General features: G+C 38.6%; 1 protein-coding gene across 8 annotated transcripts in view; it reads right to left on the reverse strand.

Moving 5' to 3' along the window:
* Positions 1 to 22,796, reverse strand: part of LOC121895967 (neural cell adhesion molecule L1-like protein) — a 54,850-nt gene that overhangs the window by 10,142 nt on the left and 21,912 nt on the right. For all 8 annotated transcript variants that reach the window (XM_042409543.1, XM_042409545.1, XM_042409540.1 and 5 more), the window contains exons 6-23: positions 21,271 to 21,441; positions 20,862 to 20,900; positions 20,557 to 20,668; positions 20,250 to 20,431; positions 20,007 to 20,141; positions 18,646 to 18,786; positions 17,140 to 17,251; positions 16,381 to 16,547; positions 15,112 to 15,274; positions 14,516 to 14,640; positions 14,277 to 14,381; positions 12,495 to 12,692; positions 12,011 to 12,081; positions 11,682 to 11,904; positions 10,628 to 10,743; positions 9,136 to 9,340; positions 8,397 to 8,519; positions 6,426 to 6,608 (exon numbers count right to left, since the gene is read on the reverse strand). In XM_042409543.1, the coding sequence (XP_042265477.1) occupies positions 6,426 to 6,608; positions 8,397 to 8,519; positions 9,136 to 9,340; positions 10,628 to 10,743; positions 11,682 to 11,904; positions 12,011 to 12,081; positions 12,495 to 12,692; positions 14,277 to 14,381; positions 14,516 to 14,640; positions 15,112 to 15,274; positions 16,381 to 16,547; positions 17,140 to 17,251; positions 18,646 to 18,786; positions 20,007 to 20,141; positions 20,250 to 20,431; positions 20,557 to 20,668; positions 20,862 to 20,900; positions 21,271 to 21,441 (2,571 nt within the window). The remainder of the gene's footprint in view (positions 1 to 6,425; positions 6,609 to 8,396; positions 8,520 to 9,135; positions 9,341 to 10,627; positions 10,744 to 11,681; positions 11,905 to 12,010; positions 12,082 to 12,494; positions 12,693 to 14,276; positions 14,382 to 14,515; positions 14,641 to 15,111; positions 15,275 to 16,380; positions 16,548 to 17,139; positions 17,252 to 18,645; positions 18,787 to 20,006; positions 20,142 to 20,249; positions 20,432 to 20,556; positions 20,669 to 20,861; positions 20,901 to 21,270; positions 21,442 to 22,796) is intronic.

The raw sequence follows: 22,796 nt of genomic DNA on the forward strand, positions 1-22,796 counted from the left end.
TTATTATGTTGCTTTTGGTCCTCAGTCTTTTATGTGAAGATGTCTATAATGCAAGTTTATTATGTAGCAATTACTGTTGTTGTGATAAACTGTGTTTGTAATTTTCCAGTCCTGTAGTGATTTTATATGGACTGAATTTCAATAGTAGAAACATTTAATTACCTGTGGCACACACATCAACTCTCTTCTGTGTGTGTGTGTATTTAATTTGTACATGTTGCTGCCTATATTAGCTGAACTTATATTAAAACAAATTACCACTGCTGTTCACTGACACAGCCTGTTCTACTCTGATTGTTGAATCCTGAGCTGATTGCAGTGAAGATGAAGCCCTTTCCATCTAAACCTTTTCAAACACTGAGTTCAAGCCATTAGCAAACATGTTGGCGATAACAACTTGGGTGTTCAAATGCTCTGGCAGGGAGCAAATAATTTAATCTCTGGAGGAGCTGGTTATTTTTGTGTGACTTTAGAGGTATAGGCTCTTCTGTGCTTTTTGTCTAGTTTGCAACCCGCTTTATCTCTGCTGCTTTGTTATCTCATGAGAGCTGATGAAGGAAAATAGATATTTTTTCTCTGTCTGCCACACTCTTCTGCTACGGCTGTTAGCTGTTCTCTCAGTTTTTTTTCTGCTCCTCTTTTTCACAGACGTCTCACCCCATCCTTCTGTGTTTCCTTTTTCTGTCTCTCACTTCAGCCACTCTCTTTGCTTTACAAGCTTTTCAAACAAAGACACATGGACACACACATCTGCTGATATCTCTATGGTCGTTTTTTGTTCTGCTATGTCATTCTGTAATTTGTCTATCTCTAAGCCAGACAACCATTTATCCTTGCTAAATGGCTATAAGTATTAAAAGCTCACTCAGTCACAAAGGTGAAATCTAAAAAGAACACTTCAAATGCATTCATTTTTTTCATTGTCACTCCATCACTGCCTGTTAATGTCTCTAAATTCACTGTGCTCCTGCTCTGTGCTATTGGCATCTATAAATCTACTCTGCTGCATTGTGACTAACATGCCCTGAGGACAGCGCTCTGAAACAGAATCATTTTATCTCCCCAAGAGCCTTCTACTCAACCGTATTTACAAACAATGAATCTAATGGCTCTCAGGCTGGACATCCACCTACAAAATGGAGTGCCTCTCAGAGGAAATATAAAAGCCAGAGAGGAATGAATAACCTTTATTAAAACATTGGTGATAACGGACAGATATTTTTTGTCTGCCAAGTATTGGGAGAGAGGGAAGAGTTTGCAGGAACTTTGAACTGTCAGGCAGACAGTAACACATACATAGAGTCTGTCCCAACACTTGCAGTCTGCAATCTTTCGTACAAGTGCACGTTCTCACAACACCAGGTAGTAAGCAAGTGTGTCCCCACATCTGATATATACCAACACATAGTACACATAACCCACACTTGATGCACACTTCTCTTAATACCACTTCAAAACGCTATTCAGAGCCAAGTGTACCCCACAATTGGTATATTGCAAAACAACAGTCCAGTTGTTGGTCTGTAATTTTGCATATCTGACACTGTCAAAATAAACATTAAATATCGTATCTATTATCAAACATTTTGAGAACTATGTTCCACAAAGTAAAGAAATGTGCACTGAAGCCCACATGTCTTTGTAAATGGTGGTAATGAAGAGTAAGGACCACACCAGCATCTAAACTAATCGGCCTTACATATGCAGGTACATTAACATACTGTTGAATGTGCAGCTGAGCAGCTAATTGGCTATTTAGCCTGCAAACTAATGTTACCAGTGCACTTTTCCCCAGTGAATATTTGTTCCTCACTCAGTCAACAAGATAAGGTGCAGAACAAGACGTGTGTTCATGTTTGTTACATGTTTGTAAGTTAGATAAGACTTTAGCAGGAAACCTCATGCGGATGGATGTTTAGAGTCTGTGGCTCTCGTGTTGTGCAGCAGGTTGCTGTCTGGCTGTTGGTCAGTGTGATATCATAAACCAGTGCGTCATGCAAATATGGTTTAAATAAAGTGATTTGATTGGCTATATGGAAGCAAGTTCTCTATCTATGTAGCAATGAATTAACAGTATTCCGACTAATTAACGAAAAGATAGGGGGCACCATCATGGAAACAAAAATATTAGACATAAATTTCTCCCTTTTGGTTTTTGATTTTTTTTCTCAAAGGAGAACACAGAACTGAAGTGATTTACAGAGTAAATATATATGCCATAGCAGAGTACATTTCTTAAACCTGCAATGCGGAAGTTTTACATATAAATGAACGTCCGTTACATTGAAGCCCTTGCCAAATGAGTTCACACAAAGCTGATTAAGCCTCTCACCGCCAGATAAATCTCTCTGTATTTCACAATATACAGACTTTTTAAATCTCATGTCGGTTGCAACATTCCCACGCTGGCGTTAACCGTGCAGCTCTTCCAGACTTTCCAAATGTTATAGGACCGAATGGATCAGTCATTTCGGAGAGGTTGTGCTGAAACAATTTATGCACCGTTTTACAGCCACAGCAGTAGGTTACGACCAGTGGTGTACTGGCCATCAGGCATACTGGGACAAATCTCAGTGGGCCAGTGGACCGTCAAAACATATCCTTTTTACCGGCCCCCTTTGTGTGCCAGTCATTCGCGGTGCCATGAGAGCATGCTGCATGCCTGTCCCTTTACTCTCACTGCCAGAAGGGGGAGACAAAAGTCCCGCACTCCAGCTTTAAAGTTAGTAGGTTGTGCAAACCAGCAAGGCAGTTATCATATAATTCATGAGGAATTATTTGATCCTGTGTCACTGGCTATCACCAGTTTTGACAGAATATTTTTAAATGGGGACCTGAACATTTGTATTAGCAGTATTATTAACCCTAATGCTACTGAAGTCATTAGCCAGTAGAATTTATTAGAACACTACTGTGACTACACATCAGCATTGTAACATATACAGTACTAGTAACATCACAAGGGCATTAATAATAGCTCTGTTTCTCATCATTGTTGTGATTTTTGGTGTCTACTTTTGGAACTAAAAACAAGAAATCACAGTGACGGCTGTGGCTCAGGAGGTAGAGTGGATTGTCCGCTAATCAGAGGATTGGCAGTCAATTCCCGGCTTGTCCAGTCTGCGTGTCGAAGTGTCCTTGGGCAAGATACTGAACCCCAAATTGAGTGTGCGTGTGAATGATTAGACTCCTCCTGATGAGCAGGCACTTTACATGGCAGCCTCTGCCATCAGCGTATGAATGTGTGTGTGAATGAGTGATTGTGGATTGTAGTGTTAAAGCATTTTGAGTGGTCGGGACACTAGAAAGGCGCTATACAAATGCAGTCCATTTACCTTTTTTACCATGTACAGTTTAGAATAGCATAAGAGATGCTACAGCAGAGGTTTTGTTCTCTGAACTTATGAGCTCATTAAACTACTCAGTGATGCCGGCTCAGTGGCTAGGGTCGACACCCTGAATAACTACCTAATGGACACCGAAGGTCATTAAAAGGTTGTGTGACAGTACATCACCGTTGTTTATCAAATCTATTTCAGCGCTAAAGAGATCATGTAGGGCCAGTAAATGGAAATAGAGAAAAGCTGAACTGGAGGTCCATGTTTAATTTATAAAGAGCTCATAACTACTTATAATAAGACTGTATGCACTGCGAGACAAGCCCATTTCTCTAAGATATTCAGAGAAAACTGTGGATTTTCTTGTGTATTGTTGTCCATAGTTGATCAGCTCTTGAAAGCTGCCCCAACCTCTGACATTCACTATATACTATACATACTCCACTGCAAAAAGTGAGGAATTTGCAAGATATTTCAACAGTAAAGTTACCATCAAAGCTGGTATTGTAGCCAAAGATGACAACCTCAACGTCCTCATTGAAAAAGGATGATGGCAATGAGTTTTTTTGTTCATTTCTGCCTCAGAATTCTTTAGGTTTGTAATTGAAATTCTCCATGTGCTGTCTTGATCTCGTTACAGCTGTGCTTTCTGAATGTGTCTTTAACAATGTCTATGATTATGTCCTGAAAATTATAAACACGTTCCATGAGACTGAGATTTTTTTCTGCTGTGTTTATCTGAAAGAAAGCTAACCTGAACAATATGGTTCTCATTTGTCACAGGCCCATATCAAGAGCCCTCCCTCTAACAAGCAAGATACTTGAAAAAGTAATCTTTAAACTAACAGCTCTCTGAAATAAAAACATTTTTCAGAGAGGTTCCAGTAAGACTCAAGGACAAACACAGCACAGAGACGCCCTTCTCCAAGAGTAAAATTTAGTGGAATCTAGCGGTGAGGTTGCAACCTCAACCAACTGAATAGCCCCCCATCCCAACAACCACCCCCCACCTCGCCCTCACCCGTCCCCATCCAAACGTGTAGGAGAACCTACAGTGGCCGTGAAACTTGCAAAAAACATGAAAGGCCATCTCTAGAGCCAGTGTTTGATTTGTCCGTTCTGGGTTACTGTACAAACATGGCGGTGCAACATGACGTGGAAAAGGACCCTCTCTCTATGTAGACATAAAGGGCTCATTTTAAGATAACGAAAACAGCAAAAGTTGTTGTTTTCATGGGATTATACACTAATTAAAATATACTTATGAATATTAGATTGCATTTCTACACACTGCACCTTTAATACTGATTCAAGGTCTCAGTTCTAGGTTCTTTGGATTCTTAGTAAAAAATGCTGTATTTGACGGATCACAAATGTTTTCCAGAGGATGTTTTAAATTTCTTTAGTACACACAGTACCAGTAAAAAGTTTCAACACACATTCTCACTCAAAGGAATGCAAATGTGTCTATCACTTCTTTTGTTGTAGGACAGGTTAGCTGCCTTGATCTCATGCTATTCTAACTTTACATGCCTCCTTTAGGTGATGTCTTCAGTGCTACTTGTTACAGCTCAAAAAAAAAGCTTCTCCTTGGCCTCAAGGACAAAGAGATGCACTATTCAAGAATCCTCAATCTCTGGTTCAAATCAGAAGTTATAAGCCCATGTCTTTGAAAACAAACTAAGTTTTAGATCACACATCAGTGGAGTGATAAAAATAGCATTCTTTCATCTAATCAGGTGTACGTGTAGGTCAATATCTCAATGTGAGAAGTATTGCGGGTGTACAGACATTCCTCAGCAAGAAAGATGCCACAAAGCTAATTCATGCTTTCATCTCAAGCAGACTATTTTCACTGGTCTTCTTTAAACGAGTATTTAGCGGATAAAAAGTACTCCCAATTCTGCTGCTAGACTTCAAAACAACACTAAAAAGAGGGAGCATTATCATTCCAGTTTTAAATGAGCTAAACTGTCTCCCTGTATCCTTTTAGAACTTCCTATAAGAAGTCATTTTGCTTTATTATAAAGCATTAGATGGCTCAGGACCGGCCTAAACTGCAGACTCCCTGTTGCTTTATGTGCTTTCATGTTCACTTGCATTCCCTGCTGCAGGTTTGTTAGATGTTCACAACCACTGTCGTATGAAAACTCGAGATGCACCTTTTTATATGCAAACAGTCGAATTCAGTCGAATATACATTCACATGTATATTAGGGAGGAAGTCTCTGAGCATTTTTAAGCAACAGCTTAAAATATAATGTACCCAATGAATTATTATAATATCAATATTTTTATTTGCCATGTGTTCCTTTCACTATTTGGTATTTATTTTATTTCAAGAAAACCATTTTTTTACTAGAGAAAATTCAGAGTGCATTACATAAACTCCAGCAAAAAGGTAAAAAAAAAAAAAAAGAAGAAGAAGAATCAAAATAATCAAAAGAGACTTTTCATTAGACCATCCATGCTTTACACCCACTTCATTCAAATTTTCAAATTCATTTGCCCACATTTGTAACACTTTGTTTACATTAAAACAAGTTTCCAACATCATCAGGTGTTATTTTCTCAGATCTGACAAAGCTGCTCCAGCCACAGAAGACATCATATAGCTGCTTTCGCAGGCTGATTAGTACTTCCTGTAACTATCAAGGAATGCAACAATCATGTCTGTAGTGTGCTATGCTTTAACAACACTGGAGGGGCACTTTTTACTTATTATAAATTATGCATACTGCATACCCTATTTACTCCTGGTCAATACCCTGTACACTCATCCCACTCTCCTCTATTTAATATTTAAAATTTTAATTTGTAGCTGCTCCTCTCACCAGAATATATTTTATATCTTACATTTTTAATCTACTATAAATTCTTCTTTTTATATTATTTAGAACCTCTTAATTTTGTCTATATTTTTCACTGTATATTTTTGACCACTATGCACCATAACAACACCAAGTCAAATTCCTTGTATGTAATGCGATTACCTATAGGTAATCGTAAGTATACTTGTCAATAAAGCTGATTCTGATTCTGATTACCGACACTACCATCCCAGGTATGCTGATTCCATCTACTCACGTGGTTGAGTTATGGTGCTGCTCTCCTGGGCCTGCGGAGGTCCACAACCTACTCGAGTGCAGGCACTGAGGTGGAAGCGGTAGAAGCTGCCCTCCTCTAAGCCCTGAAGCTGCCACTGGGTGGTGTCAGCCCCAGTGATGTTCATCTCCTGGGAGTCAACCACCTCCAGTGTGGTCTCATTAACTATGGAGGAAGGAGAAAGATGTCATGTCAGTTTGTGTGGCGTGAGTGAGCCTAGAACAGATAGATGCCGAAAAACTCATCAGTGTTGGATGTTGTATGTTAATGGGACACAATTATAATGAAGGTCAATAGTAGAGGGAGGAGGAAGATGAAGAGATGTCATGGTAGCTCATGCAGAAAGTGAATGTAGCAGATACATGTCGTGACAGGTGAGCTGAAGAGGAATACATTATGAAGAAAGGCGAGGGGAGATGAAAGGAGAGGATAGAGCGCTCAAGAGGAGAGGGGGTAAAGAGTGTAAACAAGTGGCAACGGATGAAAAGAGGAGGAGGAGGAGGAGAGAAGGAAAGAGAAAAACCGGAGGAGGAGGGAATGAAAGAGAAATGATAGGGTGAAATCTGAAAAAAACAAGAGTGTGAAAGGAAGAGAAAAAAAATCACAGGTACAACTGGAAAAAACAGAAGGAAGACAAAAAGGCAAAAGAAAAAAAAATAAACATAAAGTGGAAGCAGAAGAAGGAAATCAGAAGAGTAGCAATCACAAGCAGCATAACGTATCACCAAACATGCATTATAGATCAAAGTACAGTATGTGTGCAGACTGTAGAAAGCAATGCATTTCTCCTGCAACCACCCTCGTTGATGTCATTACTGTGCCAATGTTGAAATGCAGGTGAGAGCTGCTGAATGTGTGCCAAGCCTATTGTGCCGCCACGGAAAATTGATGTTTGTTTGCACCACAGAACACCGGATATTTTATGTGTTTGTGAACGCTTTCAGATTATTCATTGACTAATTATACACAGCACTTTCATTACTCAACTAGATGTGCAGGCTGCGCATGTTGTACACCGTGTAATATTTTAGTCATAGAATTAGCAGAAAACAAAATTTTAAATACGCTTGAGTTACATGGTGAATCAATTCAAACATAAAGCCTCCAACACCCACAGACTTCATTGTGTGGGAATATCTGTGTAGTCTGACATCTGATATGGGAAAAAAGCAGAAAGGAGAGGGGCACAGAGTGTATTGAAGAGCTGGCCAGACTCTGTGGGTGCTGATGGAGGCGGCAAAGGGCTGTCTCTGCCTTCACACTTTACACAAAAGACTTCAGAAATGTCAGCCAACGAGAGTGTAGGCTTTCAAAAAAAGAGAGAGAAAGTAATAAAAGCCCCTCACTCACTTGTTCACCCTAACAGTTCTCAAACATAAAGGTGGGTTGTTTTTTGGGTTTTTTTGCCAGAAGAAAAGCTTGTGAGTGATAAATACCGAAGAAATTGTGGAAAAGGCACAAACTGCTTTAGCTTGAATGATCATTTTGGAAAAGAACTTGCAGTCCAGGAGGATACGAGATAAGAAAAACGGAGGGGACCAAAATCTAAAGTAGCTTGCAGAATTGGGCTGTTGCTGACCATTGTGGAGTGTTCAGAATTAAACACTGCCACCTAGTGTCTGGTATGACAATGCAAGAAAGGAAAAGAGGGTAGATGGGAGTGCATCTGGTTTCTTTTCAGGTTTGTCAAAAGTGCATCAAACCCTCGTGTATGCTCAAAGGTAAACTGCAGTATACCTGAGCAACCCCCTCTACACATCTTTCCTCCCTTTGCCGCCTATCCTCTGCTCACAATCCTACTTACACCTCACCTGGTAATGCCTCACACAGCAGAGCAATGAGCTACAGCTAAGTGAAATGTACTAATGGAAAAAAAATCCCACAGGGCCAAAGGTCTACACGGTATTAAGTCAGTGAGTAATTAGTCATACAACATGGTGTGTGTGTACATACTGAGGTGGTACTGCAGAAGATAACCAGTGAGGATGCCATTTGATTCCAGCGGCGGGCCCCATACCAGCAAAATTGAGTCTTTCTGGGCGTTGGATGTAGTCAGGATGGGCACTTGCTCAGGAACTGTGAAAATGAGAGTTATGTTAATGCGTCTACTGTATACAGATGTTTTACTAGCAGCTTTTTGTTCACTTGAAGGTGGTTAAACATCTGTTTTAAATAGTTTTAAAGTTTCATTATTTTCAAGATGCTTGAATCAAGACAGTCGGTCATGTTCTTAACTAAATGATAGATTTATTTCTCTCCACTCACATGTCTTTTCAAGCTTGCTTTTTTTTTTTTTGGTGTGCATTATATTGTTTTAAAGCCTTCTTTACCTCTTTCTTACTTGTTAAACAGATGTAAAACACACTGGTGTAACCATTTGACAGTTTGCCTGTTTTAAGCAGCTTTGTCATCTCACAAGGGTGCAACACTGAGTTGTACCAGCACACCGCTTACTACCTTTAATGACCTCCTCTTTCTCTCTTGTTCTCAAAGGGTAAACATTGTGACATACGGCATATGGGCTTTTGTTAAAAGTCCTTGGCTTGTTGCCTGAGTCAATTTAAATGCCCACCTGCAAGCTTGAGTTTATTTTTTATGTTGTTGTCTGCTTATACTTATACTTACATGTGTATAACTAACACCTACTGTATATGTTGTGTTCTGTATGTTTGTGTCATCCTCAACACCTCACCTCCCTCTGGTGTGCTGAACGTGACCGGGTCACTGTTGGGCCCGTTGCCCTTCTTGTTGAAAACGTTGACAGTGAGTCTGTACTCGGAAAAAGGTTGGAGGCCAGGCACAATGGCATGACTCCTCTTCCCAGGGAAGGAAAGGGAGTGGCGCTCATCTAAAGCCTTGTTAGGATTCCGCAGACTCCACTTCCTCAACCAGTGAACCTGTGAGAGGGGAGAATAGAAAATGATAAGAAACAAGTCTGAATAGACCATAGAGAGAGGGAGAAAGACAGAACAGTGAGATAAAATATGTTGAGGAGCAGTAATTAATTACAGATTTCACCTGTAATGAGGCAGATATCTGGTATCTGAAATCAGACATCACCTATGAATTATGAATATGAGATGTAGCTTTTTTTCACCTCAAGTGATGGTGTGTGATAAATGGCTACTTCACACAACTGTCATTGTTCCAACACATATACAGATAACAATATATATAAAATATATAATATATATAAAAAATCACAAAACCATTATGATTACAAGGACTAATCTTTCTCCATGTGCTCATTACTATCATTACTATACAGTAATGACTGTGTTCTTACAGATATAAATTTGTCAAATGTAAGTGACATATAGTTTTGTTTTTAGGAAACTGTAAGTTTTATGAGCAATGTCCTGTTCAGAGGGAAAAAAAGATTCACTTTAAAATGACATAATGAAGATTTTTGCATTTCTGTCTCAACTGCACAGTATCAGTATCTCTCAGTTAAAAGTATTGTTTGCACACTTATTAGTTGAAAGAGGTAAAATAGTGGCGGACAATGGCGTCTCTTTCCTGGGAAGCTATCTTTGATTATCACACACTGAAAAGATGAGGCTTAGCACAAAAGTGTACTGAAAAAAGATCTAATTATAGCAGAAAAGGGATTCAGACAATCTAAGTAATATTAGCCAACAATTCAAATGAATGGTAATTACTCTCTCAAAACTCTGATCTGAGCACTTTAATTTTGATTACAGTAATAACTATCATAGGACTCTCTATAGTTAATAGCATTTTCTTCCAATTATTACTGATTCTTTAGAAAATGAAAATTGATCAATCTGCTTTTTACAAAGTTGTATCAACTGCAGCTTTTTATTTTTTTGTATGAGTATTAACGAGTGACTGATGGCTGATGCAACCTTTGTACCAGTAATTACTGTATAATTATCAAGTTGGTAGTTACTGCACATTATTACATTATTTCACTCATATTCATATTTCTGCATTCATATGTCATTCATATGAAGCCATTGCTATATTGTAAATTATTGTTAAGTGCTACCAAATCATTACTTTCAAGAGTTCCTCTGTTGCCTGTGAAAGTCCTCAGTTATACAACATGATATGAAAACTTTAATTCTTTGGTTCTGCTTGTTTTGATTTTTCTTAACCAAGAGTCTTATTTCTGCCTCCAAAGATTTCTTGGACAGTGTTTTAATACAGTGAAAACTTACATCATATCCCCTTAGATGACCTCTCAGTGTGGCAGTTGGAACCGGGGTCCAGCTCACTCTCAGAACAGTGGTGTTGATCACCTCCACCGCTACATCCCGTGGTGCTGCAGAAGGGACTGAAGAACACATGGAGGGAAGGTCAGGAATACAGACTAACTGCAAACAACAGGCTACCTTCACAGAGACTCTAAAAAGCATGTATAAAGCATGTATAAAGAAAGAAAATTGGAAGATAAATGCTTGCAGACACAGTAGAACAATAAAATAACCTTGTTACCAAAAAATTGCCTAATTCAATGGTTTGAGGCCATGCAGAAATGATCTGTTTCTGGTTAAGATGGTAAATTAAAACACTGATGCTGATATCTGCATAAAGTGCACAAAATATACATTCAGCTGGCCACCAGATAAATCAGCTCATTTGCTCAAAGCTTCTTCTTTGGGAAAAAAAACAACAGCAAACATGGAATGGAAATATTCTAAATATATGTTCTGCTCTACATGTTACTGTACTGGTAGCAGGAAATGATAGGAGCACAGCAGACACAAGAGACAGAAGCAGCCATTGTGCCTCAGTAGGCCTACAGCGCAAAGTGTGTCGTGATCTGTCAAATCTCCAACAGCCTCTGAGACAGAAGTGGAAATTTGGAAATCCCTCTGCTCTACAAAGGTTATCTGCCACCTGCTGAATTTAGCAAAGGTGTGGGGGAGGGATTTCAGAGGGGAGGAAATGTCACTACTGCACACCTGCATGGGATTAAAAACCATGGGCTAAAGGGAAAAAATGAAAGAACTTAACCTGACACATTTTCCCGCAGACAATGCCAAAAGACAACTGAGGACACGGTGGCATACGGTAACACAAAAAGTTCACAGTAAGTCATAAGCAAAACAACAGCTACATGTGCCGGTTCAGCTTCAGGCTATGTTTTAATGAACCGGTAAAACAGAAGTGAGTCACATATAAACATATTATATACCGAAATTGTGGATAAAACATATTAATGACATGAATACATAAAGTAGAGGAAGTAATATTACGTCTATAACTCACCATCTTCTCCAGAGTAACCTGTAACAATTTTAGGCTCTGGTCCCCAGCCGTGGCTGTTCCTGCTCTGAATTTTGATCTCGTACGGGACAAAAGTGGACGTGTTCCTCACGACAAAGGAGTGTCTCTTGACCAGATGCTCCCTCCAGACATCTTCCACCCCCAGTTTCCTGTAGCTTACCCTGTACTCGAGGCCTGGGCCGTTGTGTTCGATAGGCAACAGCGGCTACAACAGGACAATGTACTGATGAGTTACAAATCTTTAAAAATGCTTTCATGTGATAATAGTTTATAGTGTACAATGTTCTACGTAGAGATGCTCTTTCTCTTACCTCCCAGCTAATGTCCATTTGATGAGGAAGATGACCTTGAATTTTAATGTTTTCTGGGTTCCTATCAGGAGCTTTGAAGAGATATGTGAAGTTGTATAATCATATTATTAAAGCTGAAAAAACTGCTTGAAGTGGAGTTGATCTTTATCTTGATGTTCTGTAGTCTTTTACTGATAAAATGTAAATCCATCCATACTGTTCAGCTAAATCAGACACTTTGGTAATTGTAGTAGATGTACATATTCAAATGAGAGCCAAGGTTAAGCAGCAACATGTGTTGGAGCTAATACTTTACGCACTTTAAGGGCTTTTGAGACCCAAAAATATCCACACCCCCTACTGTTACAAAGTCCTGTGGCCAAACGCTGGCCTCTCCATACACTTGCACTCTGCACATTTCAAAGGATATGTTAAAACTGCACATGCTTTCACAATAGACAGATAACCACAGCAGAAAATGTTAATTAAAGAGAGCGACTCTCACCAGCAGGGGGTGTTTTGTGTCTCTCAGTAGGCTCACTGGGGGGTCCGGGTCCAATGGCGTTAACAGCATACACTCTAAACTGGTAGTTAAGGTGTCCATATAGTGCCAGCTCGGCTGTTGCCTGGTTACCAGGGACTTTCTGTAGCTCTTTCCACCTGCCTGGATCCCATTGGCTCTCCTCATACTCCACTATAAACTCTGTGCTCATGGAGGAGATAGGAGACATACACATTTAATTATCACCATACAAATAATCAATAATTAAAACCACTTTTATTTTTGTCTAGTTTTAGTCCACTATAAAATATTGATGGATTGTCTTCAATACAGGTTTAATGTTTTCACTACACCAATAAAGGAATAACACCACTCTCATGTCTGTGTGTGAAGTACAAAGCTGGGATCAGGAGGCAATTACACTAGCTTAAAGAATGAGAAAAAATAAGCTAATAATTGTACATACTTCTCTCTAAAATCAAAAACCAGGTACAACGTGTTACTTGGTGAACTTTAGAAGTGCTGGTAGGAGGACTTTTGAACTTTAGAGAGAGCCAGACTAGCTGTGTGCGCCTGATCCCAGTCTTGATGCTAAGCTAGGTTAACAATTTCTTGACTCAATCTTAATACTTAATGCACAGGCATGAGAAAGGTCTCGGTCTTGAGAAAAAAAAAGTGAATTGCCCAAAAAGAAGTTTTGAAATACAAGTAAAACATTTACTTTTCAGGATATTACCTCTATCTTGCAATGCTGCACTATATTCACTTTATGCCCTTTTGTGCTAATGTAAGCACACCGTCAAAAAGTTCAACATCGTTATGAATGACAATAAAACGGCATTGGCTAAAATCACATAATTAATTGCTTCACTTTTGCTTCTGAGATGACAGACATGTAGATTAGTTATGCAACACTACACTGTGTATGTCTAAGTGTCCAAATCTCAATTAACTACTTGCCATAGATTACCCGACGGACTGTTTATCATGTAGGGAATAATAAATTAGTTAACGAGGGAGGGATTTGAGACATAGCCATAGCTTTTGGCAAGTCCATGGCAAATTAATTACATAAAATGAATATTAAGTTCTCCACACATCCACCTGGTGTTGAATCAAACTGTGTGATCCACAAATATCATTTAGAAAAGAGCTGATGCCTGCGTCTCTAACATGTTAAATTTAACAAATAAAATGACTATACTTCTCAGTCTTTATTTCAGTTCATAGATAACACATATCAAAGCTAAGAAACATTACAAACCTAGAATAGGATACATTTATGAATTGATATCAATTCTTATCATCACTGACTTCAAAAAATAAATTAGAAGTGAGACAAGGTCCTTTGCCAGGATCCTCAGCACTTACAGCAACAATCACCTGTTAAATAATGTTAGTTCAGTCAACAGTGATCACAGCAGCAGAATCTGTTCACTCTCATTTTCACAGCAGAGGAGACATGATAAGATTTTGATATTTAAAGTAGGTGAATTATGGCCAGAGGAGCCATAATTAATTAAAAAGTGTCCTCTTGTTTTGTTCCTCTGAAACTTCACCTTATTACCCTCTAATATATTTTGTAACAGCACCATAATAACAAAGTAATTAGATTATTTTGGACACTGATAATCTTAAGTGTAACAGTCACAACAGTACATGATAAGCAACTGTCAATGATCTCTGAGTAATAGCAGTTTCTCTGTTGCAGTATTTTACACCAAAAAGAGTCATAGAAGTTAAGCATTATACATATTTTAGATTTGATTCCACATTAACTTTTACCTGTTACAGAGCTGTTGTGATCTCTCCCAGGTATCCAAGACAGGGAAACATTCCTCTCACTCTTTAGTTCAGACACCTCTATGTTTGTTGGAGCATCAGGAACATCTGCAACACAGAGTACATACAACAATGATAGATGCTTGGAAGCAACTGTGAATTTAATCATCAAAACATCTGTAGAATTTAAATAAATCAATATATAATAAATAAACTGAAATGTATTTACAAAACTATCTTACCCAGTACTGTGAGCAACGCAGTGGCATTGTCCTCATCTAGATTGGTTCTGGCAATGCATGTGTAGATTCCCTCATCACTCAAGTTCACATTCATGATCTGCAGCATCCCATCATCCACAAAGTACCTGAACATACAATACAAGCACATTCACTGGGATATAGCAGGGATATAACATCAATCAATCAATCAATCAATCAACAAAAGCTACACAATCCTCTACATTTTTTATCCATTTTAATAAAAGACATTTTTCATTTTTTTTATCTACATCTCAATCTGAAACTGCATCAAAATGTACATGGTGATAGACAGTCATGGTTTATGTGTGCCAGACTTTTATTATTCAGGTAAGTAACCTTCTCTAGATATCTTGCAAACAAACTATCTAATAACCAGTCAAATAAAAATAAAAAAACCTCTGTCTTTGACCCCCTGAATCCGTTGGTACTGATTAGGATAAGGAACAAATCTTCTGGGGCTTGCATGTTTCTTTCTTCCTTTGCATTAATATACAGATAAAGAAACCGAAAATGCCGTCTTTAACACGCACACATCTGAGAACCAATGGAAACACTATCAAACCACAGCCACCCACCTGGAATTTTCAAAGGAAAGTGGGATCTCCTCCCCATCCTTCCTCCAGAGCAACTCAAAGGTGCCCTGCAGGCTTTTATCATACTCTGCCTGGCACATCAACTGGGCTGTGGTCCCACTGATGATCTGAACATCCTGAGGTGGCTCTATTATTTTTGTGGGGTCTAAAGATAAAAAAAAAAAGCCATGAGTGAAACGAGTGAAATGAGTAATAAAATGGAAATGTCTTGATATTGCTCAATAAATTTCCATGGTAATTTGCATTTATGACATGTCAGTGAAATATATATTTCTCAATATGCTGTATGATATCATTATTTCCGCTGCATCCTCTTATAACATCAATGAAAGATGAAAGGACCTAATGGTAACAGACCACCTTCTTTTAACTATTCCATCACTCACAGACAATATTGCTGTAATACATTACTGTATATTAAAAAAATAAAACTTAGGGAAAAACAAAGCAGAGCATGATAAAAAAAAAAAAGACACGACAAATCTACTTAACCTGTCCTATTTCACATCTAAAGTTTATTTGAATACAACCTAAACAAACAACGTGCAAAAACCCATGACCTCACTACAAAACCTCTAATCCAAGTGTGGTTATAACACAACCACACTTTTATTTAATTTATATATAAATTACTATCATTTTAAGGGGGCAGTTCATCTGAATTACAGAAACATTTTTTCCCCACCCCTAGACTAGCCACACAGAAGAGTCCTTAGCCAAATTAGCGGCTCTGTTAGGCTGTACTTAGGCACAGCGGTGCTTTGAGGAAAATGCTAATGACAGCATGCTAGCACACAATGATCACGCTAACATGCCGATACGTAGAATGTAAAATGAATAATCATATTAGTTTAGCATGTTAGCATGAAAATATTTGCTAATTAGCATAAACCAAAGACAAAGACAATTTTGGTCAGATGATGGTGCCAGATGGAAAGTTAGAGGTTCACCAAAGTCATTACAATTCATCCTATGGGAACATGAATGCCAGTAACAAATTTCATTGTAATCCATTGAATAGTTGTTGAGATATTTCAGTCTGGACCAAAGTGATGGACCAACCAACCAACCATCTGACAGTCTGACATTGGCCATCTCTAGAGCCCCCTAATGTCACTAAAAACTTTAAAACTTTGGGCAGACAATAGGTCTATTTGTCATTCGGGTGAACTGCCCCTTTAATGAATAATCTTGTGTAATGGATAGGTTTACTCATGCTTAAGGAAAGCACTAATCATGTTGCTGAGATACCTTTTACATCCAGCACAGCAGTGATAGCTGACTCGCCCTCCTTGTTAATGGCATCACACACGTATTTCCCACTGTCGTTTTTTTCTGCACTGGTGATTTGCAATGATCCGCTCTGGAGGGTAAAAAAACGTTCCCCCGTGATGGTTTCTGGAGTCTCATCTCTGGCCCTAGGAGAGAAAGTTTTCAGACTTTTAAGACTGTGCATACAACTTATCTGACAGCAGAAGTGCTTAGAAACAAAAAAGATGGAAAGGATCATCTGATGAATCATCTGCTATCCTAATATTCTGAGGGTCTTTTTAAAGTTAAGAGTGTTTTTTCATGGACTGTCTAAGATCCTATTTCCCTTTTGTAGAGCTGTAGCAGCGCTGCAGTGCTAGTTAATAGGATTTAATTAGCCCAATTTCAAGGAACGGAAGAGGATTATCTCATTAAACAGACATAAGTGTCAACATCAGACTGTCATACAGACACCTGAAGCAGTGTGGGATTAATAGCATGACTCACTGCAGTGTTACAATATGTGACCTGATTCATTCTTTAGACTATAGCTCAGACATCTGCAAGCTGCACAGAACTAACTGATATACAGTAAAGTAAATGTATGAATAAAACCATAATTACCTGAAGAAAACATATCACACTGAATGAGGGTGTAAGGTTCTTTTGTCTTAACAATATGTGTCAAAATGTACTGTGAAACTTCTCACTGACAGATGTCACTGGGACAAATTCCTGATGTTCATGGTAGTCACTTACCAAAAGATGGTGGGTGGTGGACTACTGAAAACACTGCAGTTCATGACAATGTCCTTTCCTTGTACCACAGCGTACTCTTGATGGTCCTTTGTCAGTATCAGAGGAGCCATATCTAAGAGCAAGTTGAGGGAGGAGAGATTAGCTAAAATGTTTTTTACAAGATACAAGAGAACTTTAACATTTGTAATTACATGAATTACAAAAATCTGAAGCATAAACTTATGAACTTAAACTTTGTAATGTTGTTCATTTCATATTTAGGGTTTTTTTTTTTTAAGACACTGGTTAAACTGATGAACTGCGACGTTTGATGGGCGTGTTGAAGGGCCCCCGCTTGTTAAAACATTGACAGCAAATTAATTGGCAACAATTGTGATAATCAATTAATCATTTAAGTCATTTGTGTGCAATGATGTCAAAAATTCTGTGTTTCCAGCTTCCAAAATGTGACAATTTGCTGGTTTTCTTAGTCTTCTATGAAAGTAAACAGAATATCTTTGGGCATTGGACCAAGCAATTTGAATAACCTGGGAAATTGCAATGGGCATTTTTCACTATTATCTGACTTTTTATAGACCAAACAATTCATCAGTTAAGCAAGTCATTTAGTTGCAGCCCTGAATGGCTGTAATAACAACAAGACAGAGAGGGCTGAGCGGTGCAGACGTTTTAGACGGCAGAAATTACAGCTAAAAAATTAGAAAAATGACATGAGTGGAGAGTGTTGTTGGATATCATGGATATGGAAGAAAGGAAGTTACTATGACATAAGTAGCGCTACAATACCAAGCTGAGACATTTTAATGGGAGCTGTGTTTTTTTGTTATGCTAACAAATTAATTCTTAGGTTTGAATGAAAGATGAAAGAGAAGCTAGTGTAACAGAGGTGACACTCTCTTTATTAGGTAAACTGCCATTTAAGTCAATATCTCCTCCTCCACACGGTGACTCACATATACATAAAGCACACGGTAATAAAATGATAACAAGTGATATTGAACTGAATGTCATGGAAATGCGTTATTTAAACAACCTTGACTGTGTTTAAATGCTGGTGCTAGATATACTGAAACTATAATCTCAGAAAGGATTGACTGCAAAGGATTTAGGTGCAGTGCAGTATATACGATTTCACAAGAATGAAACAATAACAATAAGATTTAGTCAGCTGATGTCAACCAATAAGAAGATGAAGCCATAGCGATATAGTTAAAAATATATCACAACGATATGTGTTATCACAAAATTTAGTGATTAAAGACTGAAAAACTTTGCTGCCCATATGAATTCTGGGACCTGACATCGTCTGATAATAGGACATAGGATCAGAAAGATGTTGGATGTTTGTAAAGTTAAAGCACCACCTCAAAATCTGAAGGACCTGCATGACGTTATTGAGTCCACACAAACTACACAACAATTCACAGACTCAGTTGTACATGATTAAGTGACCATTATTTTTATGATGTAATAATTATGTCCTTGGCCTGTGACTGTAATACTCACTCATGACCATGATGTTAACGTTGGCCAGAATACTGCCATGCCTGTTGGAGGCTTCACACTGGTAGACGCCACTGTCCCCTGGCATGGCGTTGTGGAGCACCACAGTGTCATCAAGCACCCGTCTGTTGTTCAGAGGGTCATCTGACAGCAACATAAAAACATAACATGAAGCTCATTTCACAAGCAGCACACTAAAGCACAACCAATATGTTTTTTAGGTTAATTATGAGATCAATATTTGAAAATATCTGAAAAATATATTGGCCAATATTTCTTCACTTAATATGAACAAACAATTTTTAGTGATCATCCCTCAGTTTTGTTTGGTTTTTATGAAAGAGATATGTAGAGACTGACACAGGACATGTTAGATGAACAATAAACTTTACTATCAGAGATGATGATGATGATGATGATGATGACGATGATGATGATGATGGTGGTAGATTTTGAACAGTACATTTCACTAGGAATCAACTCGTTATGAATGATGAATAAAATCACACATTTTCCTATTTAAATATATAACATAATAATTCTTATCAGGACATTTCTACATATAATTTTGTAAATCTCAATTTTTCTAACATTTTACATTATTTATAACCAGTAAAGAAAGACAACTTTTACTTTTAACCTTCTACCAACCGTGCTCCCCACAGACCCCAGAGGTTTACTTATTGTCATATCTCACAGGTGCTTTATTCTATCATTCCAATTTTTCATGACTTTGTCAGTTTGTTCCCAATGACCTCATATAATTGTTTTCAGTTTCTGTTTTAATTGGTGCTTTTTAAAAATAACAATGAACTGGGGTCCTGGGGGGACCCCAGTCAAAAGCACCCAATTTATTGAGTTCATGTTTGCCATGGGTCCTAATTAAAAGTATCACACACTATTGGGGGGGGGAGGGGCGGCACTCGGTCAATCATTTTGAAGGCTTTGTTTCACACAATATGCAAATTAACTGTAATTTTCCTAAAATAATAACAATCTGTTTTTTTCAGGTGACATTAATTACATAACTAATAATGTTTTGAGAGGAAAGAAGTTAACATTTGGCTATGATGGTTGTTTCTTATAGCAGTTTATTCATGGGGTGCCCAGGGACCCCAGTCAGTAGTCACATAGTAGAATGTTAAATATGTTAATTAACACTTCCGTTTGGTATAGTCTGTATTTTAAATTCTGAAATTGTCAAGGAGTCAAGCATGTCTCACGAGCGTTGAAGAACAATTATCTGCTTGTCGACTTGAACTCGAGGTTCTGTGGTTGAAGGTTGGTGTAGCTTCTCACTGCCCTGTCCTCCTGCCCAGTGGCAAAAGATGCATAAAACCACCACTAGAATTACTGTCACTCACCTTCGAAAATTTCTCCATTCCTCCTCCACGTTATGTCTGGCAGTGGTTTTCCACTGACCGAGCACTTGATGTGAACATCAGTCCCAATCACAGTCAGCTGGCTCTGAGGAGGCTCTGTCAGCCACTTTGGAGGCTCTGGGAGATGTTAAGAAGTGCTGTGTTGGTTTGAGTCAAAACAACTGTCATCTCTCTCTCTTTGAAGAAAACAAACGCAAGTATAATTAGCTCCTGATGTTGACCTACCTTCCACTATTACATCAAAGTAGTGAACAGCCTCTCCAGCGGGATTTTTGGCTTTACACATGTATTTCCCTTCATCGCTCTCTTCTATAGCAGATATGGTCAACAGCTTTCCAAAGTTGTTAAATGTTGTCCGAGTAGACAGCTTGTCTCCCATTTTCCTCCATTCTATCTTTGGAGTTGGACTACAAAATGAAACAAGGACATGTTATGAGCCGTAATGGCAGACAAATGTGATTATATTATATTATATATATATATATCAGTGATAATGTGGTTGCAGTCCTGATGATACAGCATTGATACATACAATCCCTCTGGTATACACTCGAGCTGCAGCTCCTCTCCCTTGAGCAGCACTTTCTCCGTCTGAACACCAGAGGGCAGCAGCAGGCTGGGTATTCTCATTGGGGGGGCTTCAGCTGCATTGAATATAGAGAGAGCAGTCCTCCTCACTCATATGTATAATTTTAATCAATGATCTTATAAACTGCAGCTATTTGCAACTTAAAGGCTGATTGTTTTGTCTGTTCAACAGAGAGTCACATAATGTGAAACATGTTTTCATTTTTACTATGAAGGCTTTGTTGGCTTTGACGTGGTGATATCACTTACTGGCATTGCCGCTACCAGCAGATTGATTGTCAGGTTTCACTGGAACAAAAACAATGTAGTGTGAGAATTGTGGTTGTTGTGGTAGCGATGGTTAGTCTTCACAGTACATGTATTGCTCAATCCAGCGTCATATCAGTTACCACATGAACATGACAAGACAAGCCCTGCTCCTTGGTATGTGGTAGGGGAATACCAGTAAAAATATGCCAGAAACAAACACCTGGAAAAACATTCAAATGTCGTTTTACACCTTTGGTAGAGCAAAAGTGGGCTTTACTGCTGTGTATTTGTAGATATGTATCACATTAGCTTCTCGGGGATCTGTTCTTGTCATAATTAACAAGTGAGCTACTGTTGTCCAACAGTTGTATTTGGGTTAAAAATCTCACAGACTATGTTTTAAACCTACAGCTCTTGACCATGACAGCCATGGGGGTCTTCTGGACGATGGTGCGTATCCTGGAGAAGGCAGCATTGCAACAGTAGTCCGGACGACTGTCTTTCTGTAAGGCATTAGAGAAGTACAGGTTGCCATCAATGCCCACGGAAACCCTCTCATCCTGCTCAATGTGCTGGAGATCTGAAAAAGAGCATATTCTTCATCAGTGATATGCTATCAATGTCAACATTATATGTATATATTGTATTGTGGCTGGTAAGAAGACACAAATTGGATTTTCGCACACATTCTCAAATACATTCATCGGGGGCACCAGAGGGTCGAAAGTATAAAATAAAAATAATTTCAACAACAACTTCACAATGAGACTCAGGTCACCTGCTAACAAATTGCAACACAATGTAGCCTCATATATGCTATAGACTTTAATGGAAATGCCCTAAAGAGTTTCCTTGTATGGAGCCTGTGAACTCACTGTGACAGCATATTTGGTTTACATAGAGCCGCTATTTAAGTCTCGGGTCACTGAAGCTCTGTGTCACTCCTTCAGCAACCCATTCATAGTATTTAACAGCTTCATTTAAGACTTAGCTTTAAGTCACTGGTTGTTTTGTCAGTGTTTAAGGCAAAGTCATAAAAACACATATTTGGTTCTAATTTATGTGACATGACACCTGAGGGAAAGAGGGGTGACTAATACAAAATGAACAATATTTTTCACACTCATGCACATAGGCTGCATACAGAACGCACAATGTGTTTGTACTTTTCAGACAGACTAATGTACATGTTCAAGTATATTTTATTATTTCATATTGTTGTGACAATCTGTGGAAATATAAGTGTGTGATGACTAAGAAAAACATATAAAAACAGAAAAGTGTATTCATTAATTCTGTCCCTCCATCTTTCCATCTTTCTGACGTCGGTCAGGTTTGTTGGTGCTGTTTGAGGAGCTTTCTTAGGGTAGGACAGAAAACTCAGCCCCTATTGGCAAAGCACTTCAGACAGAACAGAGGTGGCCTTTTACACAGTAAATCACTTTCTTCAGTAGTGGTGCTTATGTGAGGTAAACTTGTGAGACTGAAGTGTGTACCTTTCCTTGACCGCCCTTCTTATTGTTACCGCTGACTTCACTGAAGGTTAGTTTAGGGTGCCAACAGCCATGTGCCTTTGCCAAAATACATGGTGTGTCGCAAGCTCTTTCTTTTCATCTGTGAGAAACTTTAGGAGGGTGATGCAAACGAACCTGAAAACTATTGACATTATCCCAGCCTAGAGCACTTCAAGGTGCCAGCACAATGACAAAGACGTGACTCATGAACAGTGGAGGCCGCTCTATGCTTCAAATTAAGTGCTTGTTGAATCGTCTAACTGCATCTGAAACACTTTATCCTGACATAAGATGCAGGGGGGTTATTTTCTACAATTTTTGTAATTTTTCCAAAACAGTCAATCACACCCACCTTATGCAGTGATGACAGGCTTTTTGCCCTGCTTTCCAATGTGACCATTCCACCACTTTAGACATGGTC

This window comes from Thunnus maccoyii, chromosome 4 (assembly GCF_910596095.1).
Source record: "Thunnus maccoyii chromosome 4, fThuMac1.1, whole genome shotgun sequence".
Classification (NCBI taxonomy): Eukaryota; Metazoa; Chordata; class Actinopteri; order Scombriformes; family Scombridae; genus Thunnus; species Thunnus maccoyii.